The 19,401-nt window shown below is 36.4% G+C and overlaps 1 protein-coding gene across 1 annotated transcript in view; it reads right to left on the bottom strand.

Moving 5' to 3' along the window:
* KCNT2 (potassium sodium-activated channel subfamily T member 2) overlaps positions 1–19,401 on the bottom strand; it is a 118,293-nt gene that overhangs the window by 43,071 nt on the left and 55,821 nt on the right. The window contains exons 10-14 of the mRNA XM_083867396.1: positions 10,828–11,008; positions 8,576–8,740; positions 6,890–7,026; positions 4,989–5,052; positions 280–388 (exon numbers count right to left, since the gene is read on the bottom strand). Coding sequence (XP_083723522.1) covers positions 280–388; positions 4,989–5,052; positions 6,890–7,026; positions 8,576–8,740; positions 10,828–11,008 — 656 coding nt within the window. The remainder of the gene's footprint in view (positions 1–279; positions 389–4,988; positions 5,053–6,889; positions 7,027–8,575; positions 8,741–10,827; positions 11,009–19,401) is intronic.

Raw genomic sequence — 19,401 nt, 5'->3', positions numbered from 1 at the left:
CATGGGTACAGTAAGTTGGAGACCTACCTGGACCCGTAATTAAGTAGTTATACATCAAATAATTCTACTCTCTATATTATGTAGCATAAGACTATTAATTCTTAAAAGTGCTTGTAAGTAAGTCTTTACCATTGCTAGGATGTGTTTTATTTCACAGAACTGCACATTTAATCAGTTGCAAGTAGTAAATATGCCTAGGGAGTCTCACTTTGCTTGTGTTCGTGAAACAAACTGTCAAACACTAACGAGTGCTTCAAATTTCTGCAATCTTCCACTTACCTGCAAACTTGATGTGGAATTTATTCTCAGGCTTCAGTATCTGAACATACAAAGGACAATTTGGAGCAAAGTCTTTAACTGCCCATGCTCTTAAAATGGTTTGGTGATCCTAGAAGAAAGAATACGAGAGGATGCCAATGAAATATAAATAAATATCATGTCAGATTAGAGAAAGAATCTATTATCAGACTTGCTCCATTGAAGAAAACTTTTGTAAGACCATGTGGCACCTGCTTATGTGCAAGTTATAGAATTACTATTACTTACTAATTTCCAGAAATCTTCCACTAATAAGATATTCTGAACCTCTCCTATCTTTTCTCTGCAAATGCTAATGATTGTGCCATTTGGAAAGGGGCAGTATTTAGATGTGGAAAGATTGTGTGAACACTTAAAATGGCAGTGATTAGTCATGTCTAATTAATCAAGAATTAAGTAGCATAGATGTCCTTCCAAAGAGACTCATAATTAAAATAGCATTAAATGATGACTTCAGGAACTAAGAGTTTAAAATTGTGGGTAATTCTAAAAATATCAGTTTAATTAAAAGCAGATCTGAATTTTTGTGGAACTAAAACATTTGCACAAGTGATGCCAGGATTTAGCCAGCTATTAACCAAAGATTCCAAGAGATTTTTCTGGCTGTTATTTGTTTTTTCCTTGTTACCACATCGCAAGAATGAGTTAACTGCAGGGTGAATACTGCTATCCATAAAAGTCATCTATGTGAAAATGCATTCATATTTTAAATTTTGTGAAGCAAGACTAATTCCAGTGTATCATCCATCAGTTTTTATTTATTTCTAAACAAAAAGAAACATTTCAGAGGTCTATCTAGGAAGCCATCCCTGCATTGAAATGCCTTGCCTAGTCATAAAATTGGAGGTATTTAAAGATCAAATATAAAGAATGATTCATTACGTTTGCAGCATCAGCACTAAGAAAAGGTTTCAGACTCGTGAACACAAGGGAAAATCTCTGCCTGGAACAGAGTGTAATTGACATTTCCAAACCATAATATTTTATTATCAATTGAGATGTTAGCAAGTACTTTTTCTACTAGAAAAACTAGAATAGAGTCGAGAGAGGACGGCACAGTATCTTATTTCACATTTTTCTTATCAGTAATTTTATAGATGTAGGATTGCTGTGCCCAGTCAGGAGACTTAAGACCTTGAGTGTAAACTGCTGTTGGTTTTCCTTGTATGCAGCCACATTTTTTTAACTTTTCTATGACATATGGCAAATCACCCTACTCAGGATTTTTTGTGTGTATGTGGTGTTGGGTTTTTTGCTCTTTTGTCTTAAGGTAATGGCATGCCAACATAGCTTAGAAGCAGCCAATGACTGGGTAATGTGCTAGATGGCCATCACACAGATATGTTACATGCCTAGAAATACAGTTATCTCAATATTAAATATTTTCTTGGATTTTTTTAATTATTATTTTGTCTAAAAAGCTTGGTTTTATCAGAATGTGCAATAATTGTTAAATATAAGAATGATGATTTAGTTATAAAATTATTCAAATTACACTTTTTTTTGTTAAAAACTCAAACAAACCTAAACCCATAGAAGTGAGAGTTCTAAAACTAAAAGTATGTATCTCAACATGAAATATTTTTAATATTATTTTATAGAAAAAGGACTCTTTGAAATTAAAATCTCTTGATGATTATTTGGCACATTGGCAGTTTTAACACTGCAAAATACACTTCACTTTCCATTTTCTAGTTCTCCTTTGAAACAGCAGTCCACAAATATGCAATATATATATATAAAATGGGTACTTAAATGTCCTAAATAGCTTCATAAGGTCAAGTTAGTGGTATGCACTGCTAATCTAATAACATATGCATTATTGTTTCTTTTTTTCTCTCTCCACTTGGTATATTCATGTGTTTGTGTACAAAAGCTCGTTATTTTGTTCCCAAGTTTTTTGCTCAGTTCCAAATTCCCCTCTGAAGAAGCACTCCAGGGGAGAGAAAGAAAAACCACAGGTAGGCATCTTAAGTGATTTCTTAGATTCAGTCTCTTCATACACTATTGTGGCTCTCCGTTTTAAAAATGTAGCAATTTCTATGCTATATTGCAGTCGTTTTAAAAATGTTCATCTTTCTCCCAATATATGGTATATATGTACACACAGCAAACAGAGGTAACAAAATTAAGCTTCTGTTCCCATTATTAAATATATGTTTTTGTGAAAATTGAGTGAAAAAATACATTCTCTTCCATGTGATCTACACAAATGAACTGCAGTCAGTCATCAAAAAATTACCACAGATACAAATGGTGATTAATACAGAGGTGATATTTAAGTTCATGTATGAAAAGCTGGAAGTTTGAAAGTGGGTGTATTTAAATCATAAGAACTCAAGGAAATGCATTTAATATGTATTTTAAAATAGTTCCGTTAATTGAATCTCTTTCTTGCCACACATAACTTGATAATTAGTTAAATGCTGCTATGTTTGCATCCATATTGTGATGCCATTAAGGCAGTGTAATTCAAATTACCAGTAGAGCAGAGTCACACAATTTGATTAATGAAAGATGAAAAAAAAAAAGGTGCAAGCTTGAATTGGACCGTCTCTGAATTTTCAGAAAGCTTCAGAACAAAGCTGACAGCAACAGCAGAACTGCTGTCACTAACAGTTATTAACTAACAAAATAGCAAGCAATGAAAAGCCAGGGGCATCCGTGGCAAAGGAGTAATTCCTCTGCTTGAGGATTGTAACTGGGGGGATAAAAACACTCATGGGCTTCAAAAAATCACTTGAGTAACAACAGCTGTTCTGGTCAGGAATCTCCTCCTTTTATTTTGACAGCTGTCATGCATAGGAGAGGATCCAAGGCTCTTTTAGCAGTTTGTCAGCTTCTCAACAACAGCAGGGTGGAAAATCAGTGGTACTTGTAAAGATTGATACTGGGATGACAGCTGAACTTTCTTCAGCCCAGTGACAAACAAACCTTCTGTATACTGACATGAGGCTGGAGCAGTGTAGGAAATTCAATACATTTCATTTCACAGCTCTAGGGGGCAGTAAGACAAAATAGTTTTTTTAAAAATTAAGAATTTTTAACTTGCAGTATAAATAATTGCATTCCCTGTGAAAAGGTAATCTGACAAAAAGAGAAAACCAGGCAGAGAGGTTTTAAACACCTTGTTTAAAAGCTTCAGATCCCACTGACCCTGAGATATCATTGTGGCCCAGGGGAAGGCACCAGGAGAGTGTCTTTGGTGAGATGTGCCTGTTTGTGTGCTCCAAGTACAAAGAGAAATGAGATTTGATAAATGAGATTAGATAAAAGTCTGCAGCTAAAGTGAGCCAGCTACTATTTTGATGTTTCCTGAGTGCACAAAGGAAGAGCTGCAGTGGGCCACAGCTCCAGAGCCAAACCTGCCCTGTGCTGGCCACACTGGAGGGGAGCTCCATGCAGAGTCCAGTGCCTGCCCTACAGCACAGTCCAGCAGAGCTGAAAATTGTCTTTTCTTGGCATAAATTCTGAAGCAGTTACGAGCAGAGATGAACAGCTGACTGGTGGTGTTGCTGTCTTTAATGCTGCATAAACCTTCCCAGTGCAGTGTAAATCACACACTCTGATTTTATGGGAATTCTCATTTGTTACCATTGTGCAACTCTCAAGTACATTATGTGAAATGAGATGTAGCTGATATATTCTGAATTCATGACTGATTTATATAAGACACTTGGGCTATTTTAGAATTTTTCAGTCTCCTAGAAGTTACAGGTAATTTTCCAGGTATTTGCAAGAACTCTTGCCTGTTCTTGCTTTTAAATATCCAGACCCTCTGTCACTTCTAAGCAGTAGGTCTGCCTTGCTTGACTACTCTGGGGTAACTTACTGCCAGTTCAGTGGCTTTCACTGCTGTATTTTCAGGAGTCTATTGCTGATGAATCAAATTCAAAGTCCTTAGCTCAGTAAGTTTAAATGTTATAGTAGGAACAGAGCTCTCAGGGAGCTCAGTGACTTTCTGAAAGGGATGGGTCCAGAACAGGATCTTTAGCTCAGATCTTTTAACTAAGTTGTGAATGGCAGATGAAGTAATAAGTGATAGAGAATATATAAAGTAACGCTACAGATAGAATGCAAAGCTCTCATTTCCCATTTTTTACTATATCTTTGTGATCAGTAGATAATTTCACTAGCTGGAAGAGTTCTAGTTCATACAGTTTTATTCTTTTTATTGCAGATGCCCTGCACAGAGGTTTGTATTAGCAGTGTTCTTTTGTGGACAGTAACTTACCTGACTGAAAATAACAGCATGGGCAAACACATAGAAACTTATTTAAAGAATCTCGCCATTTTTAATTTTTAAAATTGGCCAATATGAAAAATGGTCAAATAGTCTCATATATATTGGTTACTTGTATGAGTCACACATTTATTTATAAAGCTGAATTCAGTTACTTCATTAGTTCTGAATATACCAGTTAGTTGATACCGGTCTCTTTTCTGATTTAATAAAGACAAGTGATTAAACTGAATATCTAGAGGAGTTCAGGTACTCTGAATGTTGATAAAATACCATTCTTGGAAGTGATTAATGACCAATTATCAATGTAATAAGGTACTACAAGAATACTTCTATGCTATTCTGCCCTTGTTGCATAAAATAGAACTGAGAGGGAGTAAGGGCAGTAAAACCTGTACATCCTCTTGTTTCTCCCTCCCCAACTTACAGCTGCTGTCCTGTCCACCTCACAGCGGCTGCTCAGGATGAAACAGGCTTCAGCATTGTCCATCCTGGAAGAGAGGAGAAAACCTGTCACACCCCAAGCAGGTACTCACTGGATTCGTGTCTCGCAGTCAGAAACAGAACACAGAACAGAGACAAAGTTAAATCTGTTCTCATTTCCTACCCTGGTAAAAGCTGTGCCAAAGTAGTAAAAGCAGAGTGGCCTCAAACTTAATTTACCAAGTATTTATCTGCCATAAGTATGGAAAGTGAATAAATAGCATCAGTCTGCCTGGGGTTAAGAGTGCAATATGCACAAGTTATTACTGGTAAGAATGAACAAGAGGGGGCAGATAATAGACTTGTCTTGCCTAGTGAGAGCAGAAAGTTGGGTAGATGTGCAAGAATAATGTGTTTGGGATTAATAACAGACATTTCTGTGTATATATGCATTAAATGAACTATTTCCAGTTCATGGTGTCTTTGATTAGGAAGAAATCATGGGAGCTCTATGAGTAATTTCAGCTAAGCATGGGAACAGTACAGGGAAGACAGGGTCTTTACCAAAGTTATAGAAAAGAAAAGTCGGTTAAATTACATGAGATTTTTTTAAAAATGCAGTCTTTTGTTAACTGGCTATTCACTACTGATGCAGTCACCCAAATTTGACATTACTTTACTTTTTGGTGTGACCTTTATCATGTTTTTTTGACATTGGGTTCACATATAATATATAGATAAATTTTGATGAGACCCTTCTTGATTATTTTGTGGGTGGTGGGTAACCATTATTTTATTTATTGGAAGAATTTTATCATGTGCCTTATTGTCTCCTGCGTACATTATGTTCTCATTAAAAAGAAATACACCAAACATCTTGGGTACTGGATTTTATTTCATATCAAATGTTCTATTAAATTCCCACTATGCTTCTTCCCTCAGGAGAGTTTGAAAATTATTCTGTGACAGGTACATTCAATTACATGTTCTGCAGGAAAAAGCACAGTTCCACAGCTGACTACCTCCAGGTTATTATAAGTGAACTTCAAGATTATATTTAGGGAACAGCCTAGTTTTAATTCTTGTAATGTGTAGAACAAATGTCAAGCTGAATCCACACATGAATTCCTTCTTGAAATCAGTAAGAACACAGAAAGAAAAAAAAAAAAAGAAGAAGAAAGGATCTCTCCAAAAGAAAATTTCTAATCCTGAAAAAAGATTTCTTCTCTTGTCTAATTTTAAACAGCTATAGAATTGGTTGTTTTTTCATGGCAGAAGTCTGAGAAGATAACGCTGCTCATGAAGCTTCTCACAGATGAGACTCTTGGAAATAACTCCCCTCAGGTAAAGAATGACACAAATATCCAGACAGGTATTGGCTTAATTTTAGTTATCTACAACACAGAGCAATGCAGATGAGTTAAATCAGTTATTTGCTAAGAATCACCTTTCCGTCTCTTTGGAGAGTTTAAAGAGATGATCCTTCTACATTAATTCCACTGTGAATTCCTCTGCAGCTCAACTGATTGAGCACTGGGGGGAGGTGTGTGTGAGGAACTGTGCTTGACTGATGTGTTTTGATAAATGTCATTCACTATTAATTGTCTGAAAGCATCTCCTAGAAGTGGTGGAAGTATCTGGTAAGAGGAGGGGCCTGAAGAGTTCACATACGTAAAGCAGAATCACTGCTTAATGTTACCAGGCTGAACCTAGGAAAACAAAACTCTACAGTGCGTTCAGATTTTCAGATATTAAAAAACCCAAATAATATCAAAGAGCTTTGCTTCGCCTTCTAAATAAACATGACTTTCCTTTTAGCACAGCTTTTATTGCTTGTTAAACTTATTTATCAAAATAAGTATGAGTGGGAAAAAAAGTAAAAAAGAATGGTCAATATTTGCCTACTTTGCTCTCAACAGGTCTTGATCTTTTAGGGCGGAGCCTTGCAGGTAGATAACTCTTTGGGACCACATGGGGATTTGTAACACCCTTCGGACCTGAGCATCCATCTCCGTAGGACACAAAATAACCACATAATAGTCCTGTGGAAAAAGAAAAAAAAAAAAACAAACAAAAAGGAAATAGTTATGGTTATTGTTACTGGAGAATGAGTCAACAGTGACTTGAGATGTCAAAAATGTCTCAGATAAGATGCTGACAGACAGAGTTCATTTCCTCAATTTTTTTTCCTTCACACTAATGGGCCAATCCAAACTGCTTCCTGTGCTACTTGGAAAAGGAAGGATGATTTAAAGGATCCATAAGTGCACAACTGAAAAGGAGGGATAAATGGAACACGGAAGAGGAGAATGAGAGCTTAGACCAAGCTGGTCATAGAAATCTTCCTTTCTGCAATATAGAGTTTTGCAGACAGCAAAATGGAATTGGATGCATTGCACCAATTGTACCATTCAGCTTCTCAGTGCACAGGATCATTAAGGTTGGAAAAGATCTTCAAGATCATTGAGTCCAACTCAATTTCAGCTGTGAAGGGAATGTATAAGTTACCTGTGTACTATCAGGGCTTTTCTTCTTTGTCTCCAGTGTATCACAGAGTCTGACTCATTCTTCAGCTTAGTTAACTAAATGTTGTGTTTCAATTTGTGTTTTTATCTATAAAGAACTGGGTTTCTTTGTGCAGTTGCTTATGCCTCTTACCAGCTAATTGTTTTGAGGAATATTTTGGATTTGGGATTTGGCAAATTGCTGCTCAGCCATTTGAGGGTTGGTTGTATTTGCCTGGTTCTTGCAGTAGGTAATGAAGGTAATACCACAGGTAACTTAGTAAAAGACATAGAGAAGGTTTACTAAATTGCAAAGGCAATGGTAATAAATTCAAATTGATATCTCATGGAAATAAGCTTCTAGATGTTCCGAATAAGCCATATGACAAGTTTGCATTACCTAGGGAATACGTGTACACTAACAAAATCGGTGTATTCTGTCAAGGTCTTTGTCCTTTAAAGTACATGTATTTATTTCTTAATTTCCACAATTCCAGGAGGATCTAATCTTTGCAATCCTGTGCAACGTGCTCTAGGATGATCCTGCCTGAGCAGGGAGGTTGGACCAGATGACCTCCAGTGTTCCCTTCCAATCTGACCCATTCTGTGATACCTAACACTGGTAAAAAACAAAGCAAAATGTGAAAACCAAAGGACGTTTTTACTTGTGAGGAGTTTTGGATCCAGTCCCAAAACAATGAGAAAAAATAAATTGAGTAGCTTTTGTTTATTTTCTATTTTAAGGTAGAATCAAAGGAATTTGCCTGGAAATACCTGTTTCTAAAAAGACTAGCAAAATTCAACAAGACACTAATTCAACCTATTTAGTCTATTCACCTCAATACTTCAGTTTAAAATGCCTCTAAACTCTGTATCTCAGCTTCTTATTGCCAGTATAGATTCCCAATTCACCTATCTCTTCCCAAAATCAGTTTTACAAATTAGAAACCATTTCAGAAACTTTTCTTAAAAAAAACCCAACAAAAATAAACCAAGAAACAAGCAGTGTTTCGAGTAGGGTTTTTTGTTTGGTTGGGGTTTTTGGGGGGTTTTTTTGTTTGTTTTGGTTTTTTTTCATTCTCTGTACCTGCAGTCTGGGGTGGGCATAAAATTCATTTAAGAAATCCATGAGTAGGTCAATCTTCAGAGAGCTCACACACAGCACAACGTGTTTTTCCGTCTGAGCTCTGTATCGACTGTAGTTTCCTCCAGACTTTTGCCTCTCCATCCACAAATATGCCAGCTGTTCAAACTGCAAGAGATGTGAGTGAAATAGAGACTAGTAGGTGAGTGCCACAACTCTATAATGACTTAGCAATGTTCTATCTCATGCCCCTATGAAAAGCTGCCCTTAGCTCACAGTATCTTTTTCTTTGTAAAATGTTCTCTAATTAGGCGATCACAAACCACGGCAATAGTGCCAGAATCTAACACACACAAACAACGGTGAGAATTCATTAAAATATCATGAGAATACACTAAATCACAGGAGTTTAGAAAAGAATGAAGGCTGGTGCCTTATTTCTTTAAGTATTTTATGCTTCTGAGCTCTCTTTTTCTAGTATTATGACATAATTACTTCCCTCACATGAAAGGTTAAGTTTTCACACACAAACTGAATATACTTGAAGAGAGGCACCATTTTTTCTTAGATTGGGCAGTAACTCTTCACAGAGATTTTATAATGCTCTGAAGGTGATGTTCTGTAAACTCTCTTATCTGCCTTATAATTTTAGACACAAATACACAGCTGCTGCTAATACAGCAAGTTTGCCTTTGTCAACTGAACAATATATGCAGTTTAACAGCAAACATTACTATCCTGAATCCTCCAGACCTACTAGAATACTGTAGCAGTCTGTAAAGAAACATACAAATACCAATTCAAAGTTCTTGTAAGTAACAGATGTTTAACGCTGAGCTCAATTTAACTGTATGGCTGTGTGGTAGTATCTTTTTCTCATCCACATTCACTGACGGAGAGGCTGGATCATGAATAATAACTGATAATAATTTCATTTCATTGCAGAGCAAAAGCTCAGAAGAGAACACCTCCCACTCCATTATGTGTATGGAAAACTATATGAAGCCCCATTATCACTACAAAGGTATAAAATAAAGTAGCTAATAATAGGTAAATGTATGTGAAATCCCAGTAGATTCTAGGGTTATTTACTGCTCCTGTGGAGCTCTCGGGCCTGATGTATAAGAACTACCTTAAGGATGAAATTTCTGTTTCCTTGGAAATTCCAAATTTCTTAAACAGAGCATGTTTTAATTTTCAATAGAATATGTATTTTATTAATTTTTCACTGAGTGAGAATATAATGGTGTTAGTGCATATGGCTATGAATACAAACATTCAATATTTAATTAGAGTGTTACATCACTTAAAGAAAATTAATGCTGAAAGCTTGAGCTTCCACCCTCCCAGGGCTTGTGTGTTGTCTGCCCACACTGAGCTTTATTTCTCTGCCAAAGAAGCAGAGTCTGGAAACTATGGCTGTGTGAGAAACTTTGGAGCTCCATGGTCTAGCAGGTGTACTGCAAGCTTTGATAAAAATGCAGAATGTCTCCCCACATCCTCTTTTTCTGGAACAAGGGCTGGGTGATCAGCTCGTGTGGAACACTGAACATCTTGGCAGGGTTTCCCAAGTAACCTCGGGGTTTCTGTCATCCAGCCTCACCTAATGAGCTGGAAAAGGCTTGGTACAACTTTAATAAAGCTAACTGACTCCCTGAAATACTTGGATTTTCATAAATTGCTCTTTTTCTGTTGAAACTGTTAGAAGTCCTAAACTTAGGCAGGCATGAAAGATTCCTAACTGTGCTGCTGGCTCTGTGTGCATGTGTTCCATACACAGCTGTGAACCCAATTTGCTTGAGTTGCAGATTTAATGAGATTTTTTTCAAGTTAGCACTGAGCTGTAAGAGTAAGAGAGGAAGTGGAGAGAACCAAGATTAGAAACAGGGAGAGCCTGCAGAGGAAAAGCTGTATTCATAAAGAAAGTGCTGGCTACTGTTGTGGGGTTTTTTTGTAATTGCTCCATTAATAACAAACCCGTATCCTGGGATAAAGGAAGTCCTCTGCAGTACATGACTGGTGCAGAAAACTTTCATCAGCACTTGAAAACTGTTATCAGTGCCCTGTTTTTTAGTATAAATCTAGAGTATAGGAGAGCATACAGGAAAAAGGAAAAAAGACACAATAGGAGAGAACTAGACGTTTCTTTTTTTCTGACATTTTCTGTGCAATAATAATAGTAACAATAAATTATTTCAGTTATTGTTTCTTCATTTCAAAAACAATTCTAAAGAGAAAAGAAAATCCACATTTACCTGTATGGGCAACACCACAAGAGCAACACAGATCATAATGACAACAAGCAGCTTTGAAGGCCATATCTTGGGTGTAACATCCCCAAAGCCCACAGTGGAAAATGTCACTATGCAGAAATAAAGGGAGTCAAAGAGAGTCAACCTGTTTCCTGCTCGTTCCAGATGCTGAATTCCACAAATACTACGTAGAAAAGAATGAATAAAGACATGAAAAATAAAAACTGTTCAAGCTTGATGATTATATGTGCAGAGAACTATTTTCAGAATGCATAAATTGCTTAGCAAAAACATTTTTTTAAAAGAAAAGTAAAAATGAGTATCAAACCAGAAGTGCTATATTGTTACAATTTTTCAAATGTCATTTGTAATAAAAGAAACACATTTTTGATTATTCTAATATGATAGGCACAACTGTTGCTAGGTTTTACTTAGTGGCTGTTGTGAAGGAGAGGTGGTATATAGAACATCATGGATTGATGCAATTCCTTTCTAAACCAGAACAAAACAGATGGTATAGAGCTGCCACCATTCAACATTTTTTATAGATCTGTTTCAACTTTTTCAGGGAGGGTTTGCTGCCGTGGCCAAGAAAACTGCACATACAGCTTCCTTTAAATCTGTGTCTCTTTATGTTGGTCTCTGGCCCTTTCTGTGGAGAAAGCTTCTGATGCAAACCAGTTATGAGAGCACTTGTTGCATATTGGGAAGTTGCTGTTGGTACAAATGGGTACTGACTGTCTGCAATAAGCTGAATGTGAGAACTGCAGATTGCTGAATTATCAGAGGAAAGAGCACCCAGGGTCAGCTTTCAGGGAGAGAGTAGAAGGTGGAAATTGGTGAGGTTCTGCTCACTAAAAGTGCACAGTAGAAATACAGGGCTTGGCTGGCTCTGTAATAGCAGAGCTAGTGGAGTTCACCCCTTCCTGTCACACATTGCTGAGAAGAAGTAAACAGCAGCCCAAGTTAACTGGTAATTATTATTCTTGGAATCAGCATGATGCGCTTTTGGTTTTGAGAAGCTGTAACAGAATGTCTCCACAGGTCATCCTGCTATTTCAAACATTGCAGATTTCAAAAATACTTCACTTTGTAAATATATACCAAGGCAGAGAGCTTCCCAAGCTTAAAATGTGATCTTCTCTGATACAGTGAAATTACTTACATCAGTTTAGGCTTTTAAATTATATCCACCTATATAAAAAAAGCCCCAATGTGTGAACCACCCTGAACAGCACTTTCTCCCCCTTGGAGCTATCAGGATGATTCCTCCTCAGAAGATTAAACAAATAATTAATAAATCATACAGTATTCTTCAGTAATTATTCTAGAACATACTAAATATTATTTCTTCATGTATGGTATCCAGATGGTAAGAGTCCCTCGTTAATATCTGCCACGGGAAGACCTTTGCATCACCAGGGAGACCCTGTGTTTATAACAGTGTTAGCAGTTGTTCTTCTGCTCTCTGTTCTGTTCTCCAAATATAATTTAGCTGTGGGCAGTGGCATTTCCAGAACATATGGATCAAATTCCCAGTTTCCTTTTCACAGTTCTAGCATTTGTAGTTTTCACACATCTCAAAATGTTCTAAAAAGGGTGGGGTTTTTTCCCTGTTGTTTGCCTAAGTTTCATGCTTCAGTCAGAACTGATATTTATATTCCCATCCAGTTCATCCCACATTTTTCACTGGAGTTGTAATCCAGATCTTCCATTATTTCACTATGTTCACAGTTTTGCTGGGGTTTTTTTCCCTTTTTTTTTTTTTTTTTTTTTTTTTTTTAGTATAAAGATAATTATATTCTTGTCCCTGAAAATACTAACAGAAGGACTGTAAGTAACTATGCTAATGAAGCTTTCTTTTGGTCTCAGACAAGGAAGTTTCTCAGCTAAAGCCTTTTCTAGTTTTAATATGAAATAATGGAGGATATTGTAAAGGCACTGAAACATGGAAAAAGAAGCTATTTTAATATCAATATTCACATAAGTTACATATCATTTTAAATGCAGAATGGAGATGGATTTTTCATTCTTTATTATTCCTAATCACCAGTGTTCATTTTCTTCTCTCTAGTTGCCTTTTGTGGATATATCCCAGAAACACATAACTTTGACTTAAGGAATTAAGCTCTTAGGGGCCAGGAAAGCAACAGTTACACTGAGCCAGGGATATGGTTCCCCTGTAACAGGACTGTTACACCATTGCCCTTAGTGGATTAAATTTCTGCAGATGAGGTTGTATTGGACCATAATGTATGAGTCTATCATTGATAGAAATGTAATTTTTCTGGTGCTCATGCCTGCGAATTGCTTGGTGTTTGTAAATGCAAAAGGGTCAGTTTTACTCCTTGTATCTGACAGGATGGAACAAAAAATTTGGTACTGTCAGGCTGGTTTTTTTCTCAATTTCAAGGAGTTAGAACTGTTTATTTCTTGCTCTTTTTGCAAAACCTTAGCATTCTTTAATAGCTTGATGGTAGGAAAACTCAGGTCTTGAATTATTGTTGCTGTTGTTGTTATTGAGATTTCCATAGCTGGCCAACCCAATCATACTTTAGCTGAATTGCAGTAAGGTAATATACCATGAACCATTTCAGCCTTTTCTAAGTGAAAAGTAGAATTCCCATTGAATTTAGTGAGATCAAGATTTCATTTTATCAGCTCTACTCTCTTACAGTTCTATGTATTCCTATTCCTTTAAGCCATCAAAATAATGTGCCTGATCCAAAATGTTGTGGATTTGAGATGTTTCTCATTGAATTTAGTGGGCATGAGCCAGAGCTTCCCACATTCAGTTAACAATATTAAAGTCAGTAAGACAAGGGAGCTGCTTCTTTGCTGAAGAAGAAATTCAGCCCTTCTAACAACTTGTTGACCAAATTCATTTCTTTCCTCAAAATTATTTGCACTTCATTTGCAGTTCTATCAAACTGTACTTGAAGCTCTCACCTGCACACAAGGGAATGATAAATCCAAAACCAGGTTACCAAGACTGGGTGTTTTGGTGCTCTGCTGTTTGTCTTTACTGGAGCCAGAGAGCACCAAACTGCAGAAAAAAACTGATTTTTCAAAGAGACAGCTTTATGGGAGTCTAATTACAAAATAAAATATTACCTCTGTGACTACTCCCCTAAAAATATTACACTTTCAGCTCAGCAACGATGCCTTTAGAGAAATGTTACTCAGCATTGATAGCGTGTTCCCATTCATCTGGGAATTACCTGATTACACTGCAGAGGGAGTGACTGGAACATCAGTGGATGCCCAAGAAACCAAAAAAAGTCCAGATGGATTAGTTATGCCATTCCCCACATCACTGACATCTTTGAATACATCCCAATTCCTTAGATGAACAGTAGTATCAGCGGGTTTTTTTCAGAAATGAAGTGTTAATCATTATTTTTAGCATAAATTCTGCATGTAAAAATACACATGTTCTTGTCTGCTTTTTTATGTTTCCTGACATAATGAAATGTGCAGTAATTCATGCTTCATATTTTGCTTGTTTTGATATTTTTGGTGATATTTTTATCTTTGTTTGCTTCCTCTTCCTCTTTCATCTCCTGAACATAAGTAATTTATTTAGTCATCCTTGGATAAACAAAATTATTTCAAGCAGGAAAGGAATGTACAGTAGAAGCAATGCTAACACCTACTGGATTTTGTGGAGAAAATAAACTATTGGAATAATCAGTACACAGAGAGTCCCTAGTTAAACCTAAGGCCAATTCAGCACCTCCTATGCCAATTTCAGGAGTCCTGTGAATTCAGGAAGTCTTTTCACAGTGGATCTAAGGGAGGCAGTTACAACAAAACAAAATTGCCTCAGAGCAAAGGGGATTTAGTATTTCTAAAAAACCCCACAGAAAGCCAAACTAAGTGTCTGCTGAAGTAAAAGTAGTACTAGAAAATGTATTACAAACATCCAGAGGACAGAAGTATGATTCCAAACACTCTGCTACCAGTGCACTTGAAAAACAAAAAGTAAAGAGAATAACATGTAATCTCTGAAGACTGGTAATGTTTAGTTTGGGTATTATTTGAACTTTTGAGAGTTCAGTCTCTGTTTTACTGGAAGCTGTCTTTCGAGTTCCAGGAATCTTTGTTTGCTTGAGTATCTTATGTGCCAAAACTAACTCCTGTTTGTAAATAAACTGTCTCTACATGCACTACAGAAATAAATACTGCAGAATAAAATAATCCCTGAGATTCCATTTTTTATCATGCTGTAGAAGCATGTCACAGAAATGGATGTAACAAGAACCATTTGGATAGTATTTTGCAAATACTGTACATTAACTATCCTTATTTATAACCAATTGTTTAGAGTCTATTTGATATTAGTTTATATTTTAATTTGTCAGTGTTGACAAATTAATCTGATTTCTCCATTTTCACTTCTAGAGAAAATTATTGTTTACACATACAACCTCTTGAGGTCTAATATAATGTACCAGAGGCTGAGCCAAAAGTCAGAATTGCTTCAGTATGCTGAGCAATAGGGAGCAATTACCAGCACTGTTCTCTTTGGACTTGTAACTTTGAGTTCCACCTTGTGTAATCACTTTACCACATTCACAGTAGCTGGCTGAATGGACTAGCTAATGAATGTGTTGAAATCAGCCTGGATTAATTTTATCAGATTCAGTGGGATTCTGTGGCAAAGGCTCAGTGCTTCTGTATTACAGAGGTCACACCTGAACTAACTCACAAGCACAGGAATTCTGCTTAAGCAAATGTCCTCAATAGTTTCCCACATCTAAAACTCTTTACAATTTCCCCATATCCTACCAGAGAATAGTGATGCTAGAACAAATTAGAAATTAAACTCTCATTATTTGATTGTCCTATACTGCCAATTGCTGTTCATTTTAACAATTTCTGAGCCTACTACCACAGATTTATTTTTTTCTTTATGAGAATAATTGGAATGAACTATCAGCCAACAAAATTGTTAATAGAGCACCAATTGTTGATGTAGCAAATACTCATGGGTTAAGTACAAATACAGTGAAATACTAAAGAAAGGGAGCATGTTGACTTTCTGGGAAATACAGACAAGCATCTGAGACATATTTTACCACCATAGTGACTGTAACTGCTTAAGAAAACTTCCTCAATCTCTACACCAAAATAAAATGTACCTACAGAACAGTTCATTCTTCAGTCTCATTCTAGAAGATGTAATATCTTATAAAACCCTGATAAATGTATAGAGGTCTTGTTTCAAATTGTCAAAAGGTGCTCACTACTTGCCAAAGATGTTAATATTAAGCTGGTGCCAGTCTTAAGGCCTTGAAATTAACGTGGTGTTGGGATTAATGCTGTATTTGGAGAATGCCCTGCTTCTTACAGAGAAAAACAGCTTTTCATAGAAATTGTCTCTGTGGGGTGTTCAGTCTTCTCTAGAACATCATGCAGAACCAGATGCAGTTTTGTCCCATATTTTAAAATTAGACATTATGGAACAGCAATTCTCAGTATGGAGAATTAGTATTCATATAATCATTAAACATGCAATTTTCAAAAGCTCTGGGTTGAATACTAATATAACTGGAGTGACATTAAATGCATTTCTTTTTTATTCCCTGTATCAGATGCAAATGGAAATATTGTCTGTTGACTTCTGAGAGACAATACATGCAGAATGTGAAGGTGTTGGTAATCACCCTACATGTGACCTAAAAACCTGATGCTTTCTGACAGAAACCCTGACTCTTATGTAAATAATGAAGAGGCAAACAAAAAGAACAATGGATGAGCAGAAACTGCTGCAAGTAAAAGAGTGAAGCAACAATCACAAAATACTCTGACCAACAATAAAATGTAAATCCCATCCAAAAGCCCTGAAGATGAGCTTTTAACTTGCTAAAAACCAAATGCTTCAATTTTTTTCCAAGCCTTGTGCCTTTTCTCAGGTCTTTTCTAAAATCAGTGGATTTTTTCTGATTTATTTTATGAAAGCAATTTTACACAAACAATATTAAAACAGGAAAAAACCCCACTAGTTTAAGTAAATGTACAATTTTCATGAAGTTAATATGACAGAATCTGATATATATCATGTAAAATATACCAAATTTAAGCGTTATAATAAGAAGAGGCTATTTTCACCTTTCATTCCACATAAAAGGCTTTAAGCTGTAGGAATTACTGAATTCCATTTCAGGACATAAAAAATATTAATTGCATACAAGACAGTGAAAGAAATGAGGGAGAACTGCTGACTGGAAAGATGAAGGTTGTCATGTTGCCTTTAAAGTACTTTGGTAGAGAAATAAATACCCTTGCTGTTCTTAGTTGGCAACAACTGATCTAAAATGCAGTACACCAGCTGCAAGGTATTCACTGACTGGATAAAACAGATACTTGACATTGTGGTTTCTTAATATTAAAGGACAAAAGTTGTAACAATCTCAGACATTTTTGCAACTCTAATGCCACTTCATCAGACAGTTCAACGCAAATCTTTCTATTTTTCCAGATGGATTTTTTTCAGACCAGCATTCATTTTTGTACAACACTGTGTTGATTTTGGGTTTTTTTCAGAATCACAATAGGGAAGGGGAAGACTTGGATTAATTCAACAGGCCTTGAATCAAACTTTTCAGTTCTGTGGGACTTTGAACACAAGCTGAGCTAAGGGTGATGAATTTACTTTCACTACACAACAATGCCACCATGTCAGAAATTAATCTGGACTTTCTCTTCATACGGCAAGGTAATTTTTGTTTGTATTCCAATTTTATCTTTATTCCAAATGATGGTGTTTGATGATTTCATTATTACTTACCCATGGTGTCCTTTATAAGCCTTTTCCTTCCTCAAATATCAGAACATTTATATGCAGCAAAAGAACATTTTTACATATAAATAAAAAAACCACCATATTTATATGGTTGCAAAAGCTCAACTTATAAAAATAAACTCTTCCCATAGGAACTCATGTGACTTCCAGCAACTGCAGAACATCTTGTTAAGCAGAATAGGGTATTATGAAATGACCAAGTGTATATAAATATTTGTTGAATCTGAGTGAGAACCTTTCTACTGCTGCTGCCTTTAGTGGGATAAGAAGTGGAGCTGCAATTAAAGAGCTGTAGTCACTGAAACTGCACAAGAAGGGCCCCTCTGTGGGCAGCCTACAGCTCAGTGTGTTTCCACAGGCAGCTCTGTCCACACTTCAGCCTCTAAGCCCAAAGGACCACCTGTATTGTGTGTGCTTTCAGTCTGCCCCAGAGCTTTGATGGTAAACAAAGTAAATTTTGGCAGTCCAGCTCCAGTGTGTCAACACTGTGGCACCCAAGAGCCTGCTGGAGCCTGAGGTTTTGGACTGTTCAGACAAGGAGTCAGGAGCTACTCAGGAAACAGAATCATACAGTCACTACTTAACCACCAGATACTCCTCACCTGCAGGGTGCTACAGAATTAGGTGACACTCTATACCTGTCCTTCCTTGGGAAGAATAATTAAGTAATCTATAGATAATATTTGAAAATTATATGTGTTGTGCTGGGAAATTCAAATGCAAACCTCTAATTTAATACACTGATATGTTATGCTTTAGAACATAATGTTTAATGTTTCTTGCAATAGTTTTAAAACACTCTTAGGGTGTAACAGTTGTTATGCAAACCACCCACACTCCCTCAATCAAACTGAACTAACAATTGAAAGATTCATTATCTGAATATTTGTTAAATGTGCATAAGAAAAAGCTAACCCAGCGTGCAGAATATTCTATTAGCTACTGACAGAAACCTTTTGTTAATTTTTAACCTAACTCAAGTCATGGCATATTTTAATGACAAATGGATTTAATTTTATTGTTAAGTCAAAATTCTCTCCTTATCAGATTTTGCATTTTCATTTGATTTTTAAAGATATTCATGGATCTTCCTTACACTTACATCTATTTTTACATCTCCCTGACAGCCTTTCATCTGTCTGCACATTGAGTGCATCTTCTTTTTGCTGCTCTCATTGCTGCTATTGAAACAACTGCTTCAGGCCAAGCCAAGTCACCTTACTCCACCTGCAACATTTTATGGTTGCTAACACCATAAAAAAAAAAAGAATTTCTTGGAAAATAACAGATAAGTAATATTCAGGAAGAATGGACTTCCTTGTACTGCTTATTCTGCTGTGAAACTCAAAGCAGTAACAAATACAGGCTGGAGTGGTCTAAAACTTGCAGTGACTCAAATCAAATGCCTCTTGTCTTATCCCCTTTAACGGCAGCCATGAGGTGTGCAACCCTACGGAAAGCTCACATGTGGTATTTTCTTTTCCAGCTTAAATTTCCACAGACTTTGGGTAATGGGAAACTTTCTATTGTCCTCCCTTCTGAAAAATGTAAATATAGAGAGAGTGTTTAAGATAAAAGGCTGTAGTCAGATCACATGAGGACAGCAGTGTACATTTCTTGCATTTCAAGCTGCCCTGTGAAAACACTATCTCATCAATGGTCTTTGTTCTCATGGTGAGTGTTTCCTTTCAATATTTTGGCTGTTATGTGCACATTTGCACAATTTGGCATCATTTAAGCTTCTTTCATATGCATAGGTGTTTTAAGTA

The sequence above is a fragment of the Zosterops lateralis genome (genome assembly GCF_965231275.1).
Source record: "Zosterops lateralis genome assembly, chromosome: 9".
NCBI classification, from domain to species: Eukaryota; Metazoa; Chordata; class Aves; order Passeriformes; family Zosteropidae; genus Zosterops; species Zosterops lateralis.
This window is presented reverse-complemented; position numbering and strand designations above follow the sequence as displayed.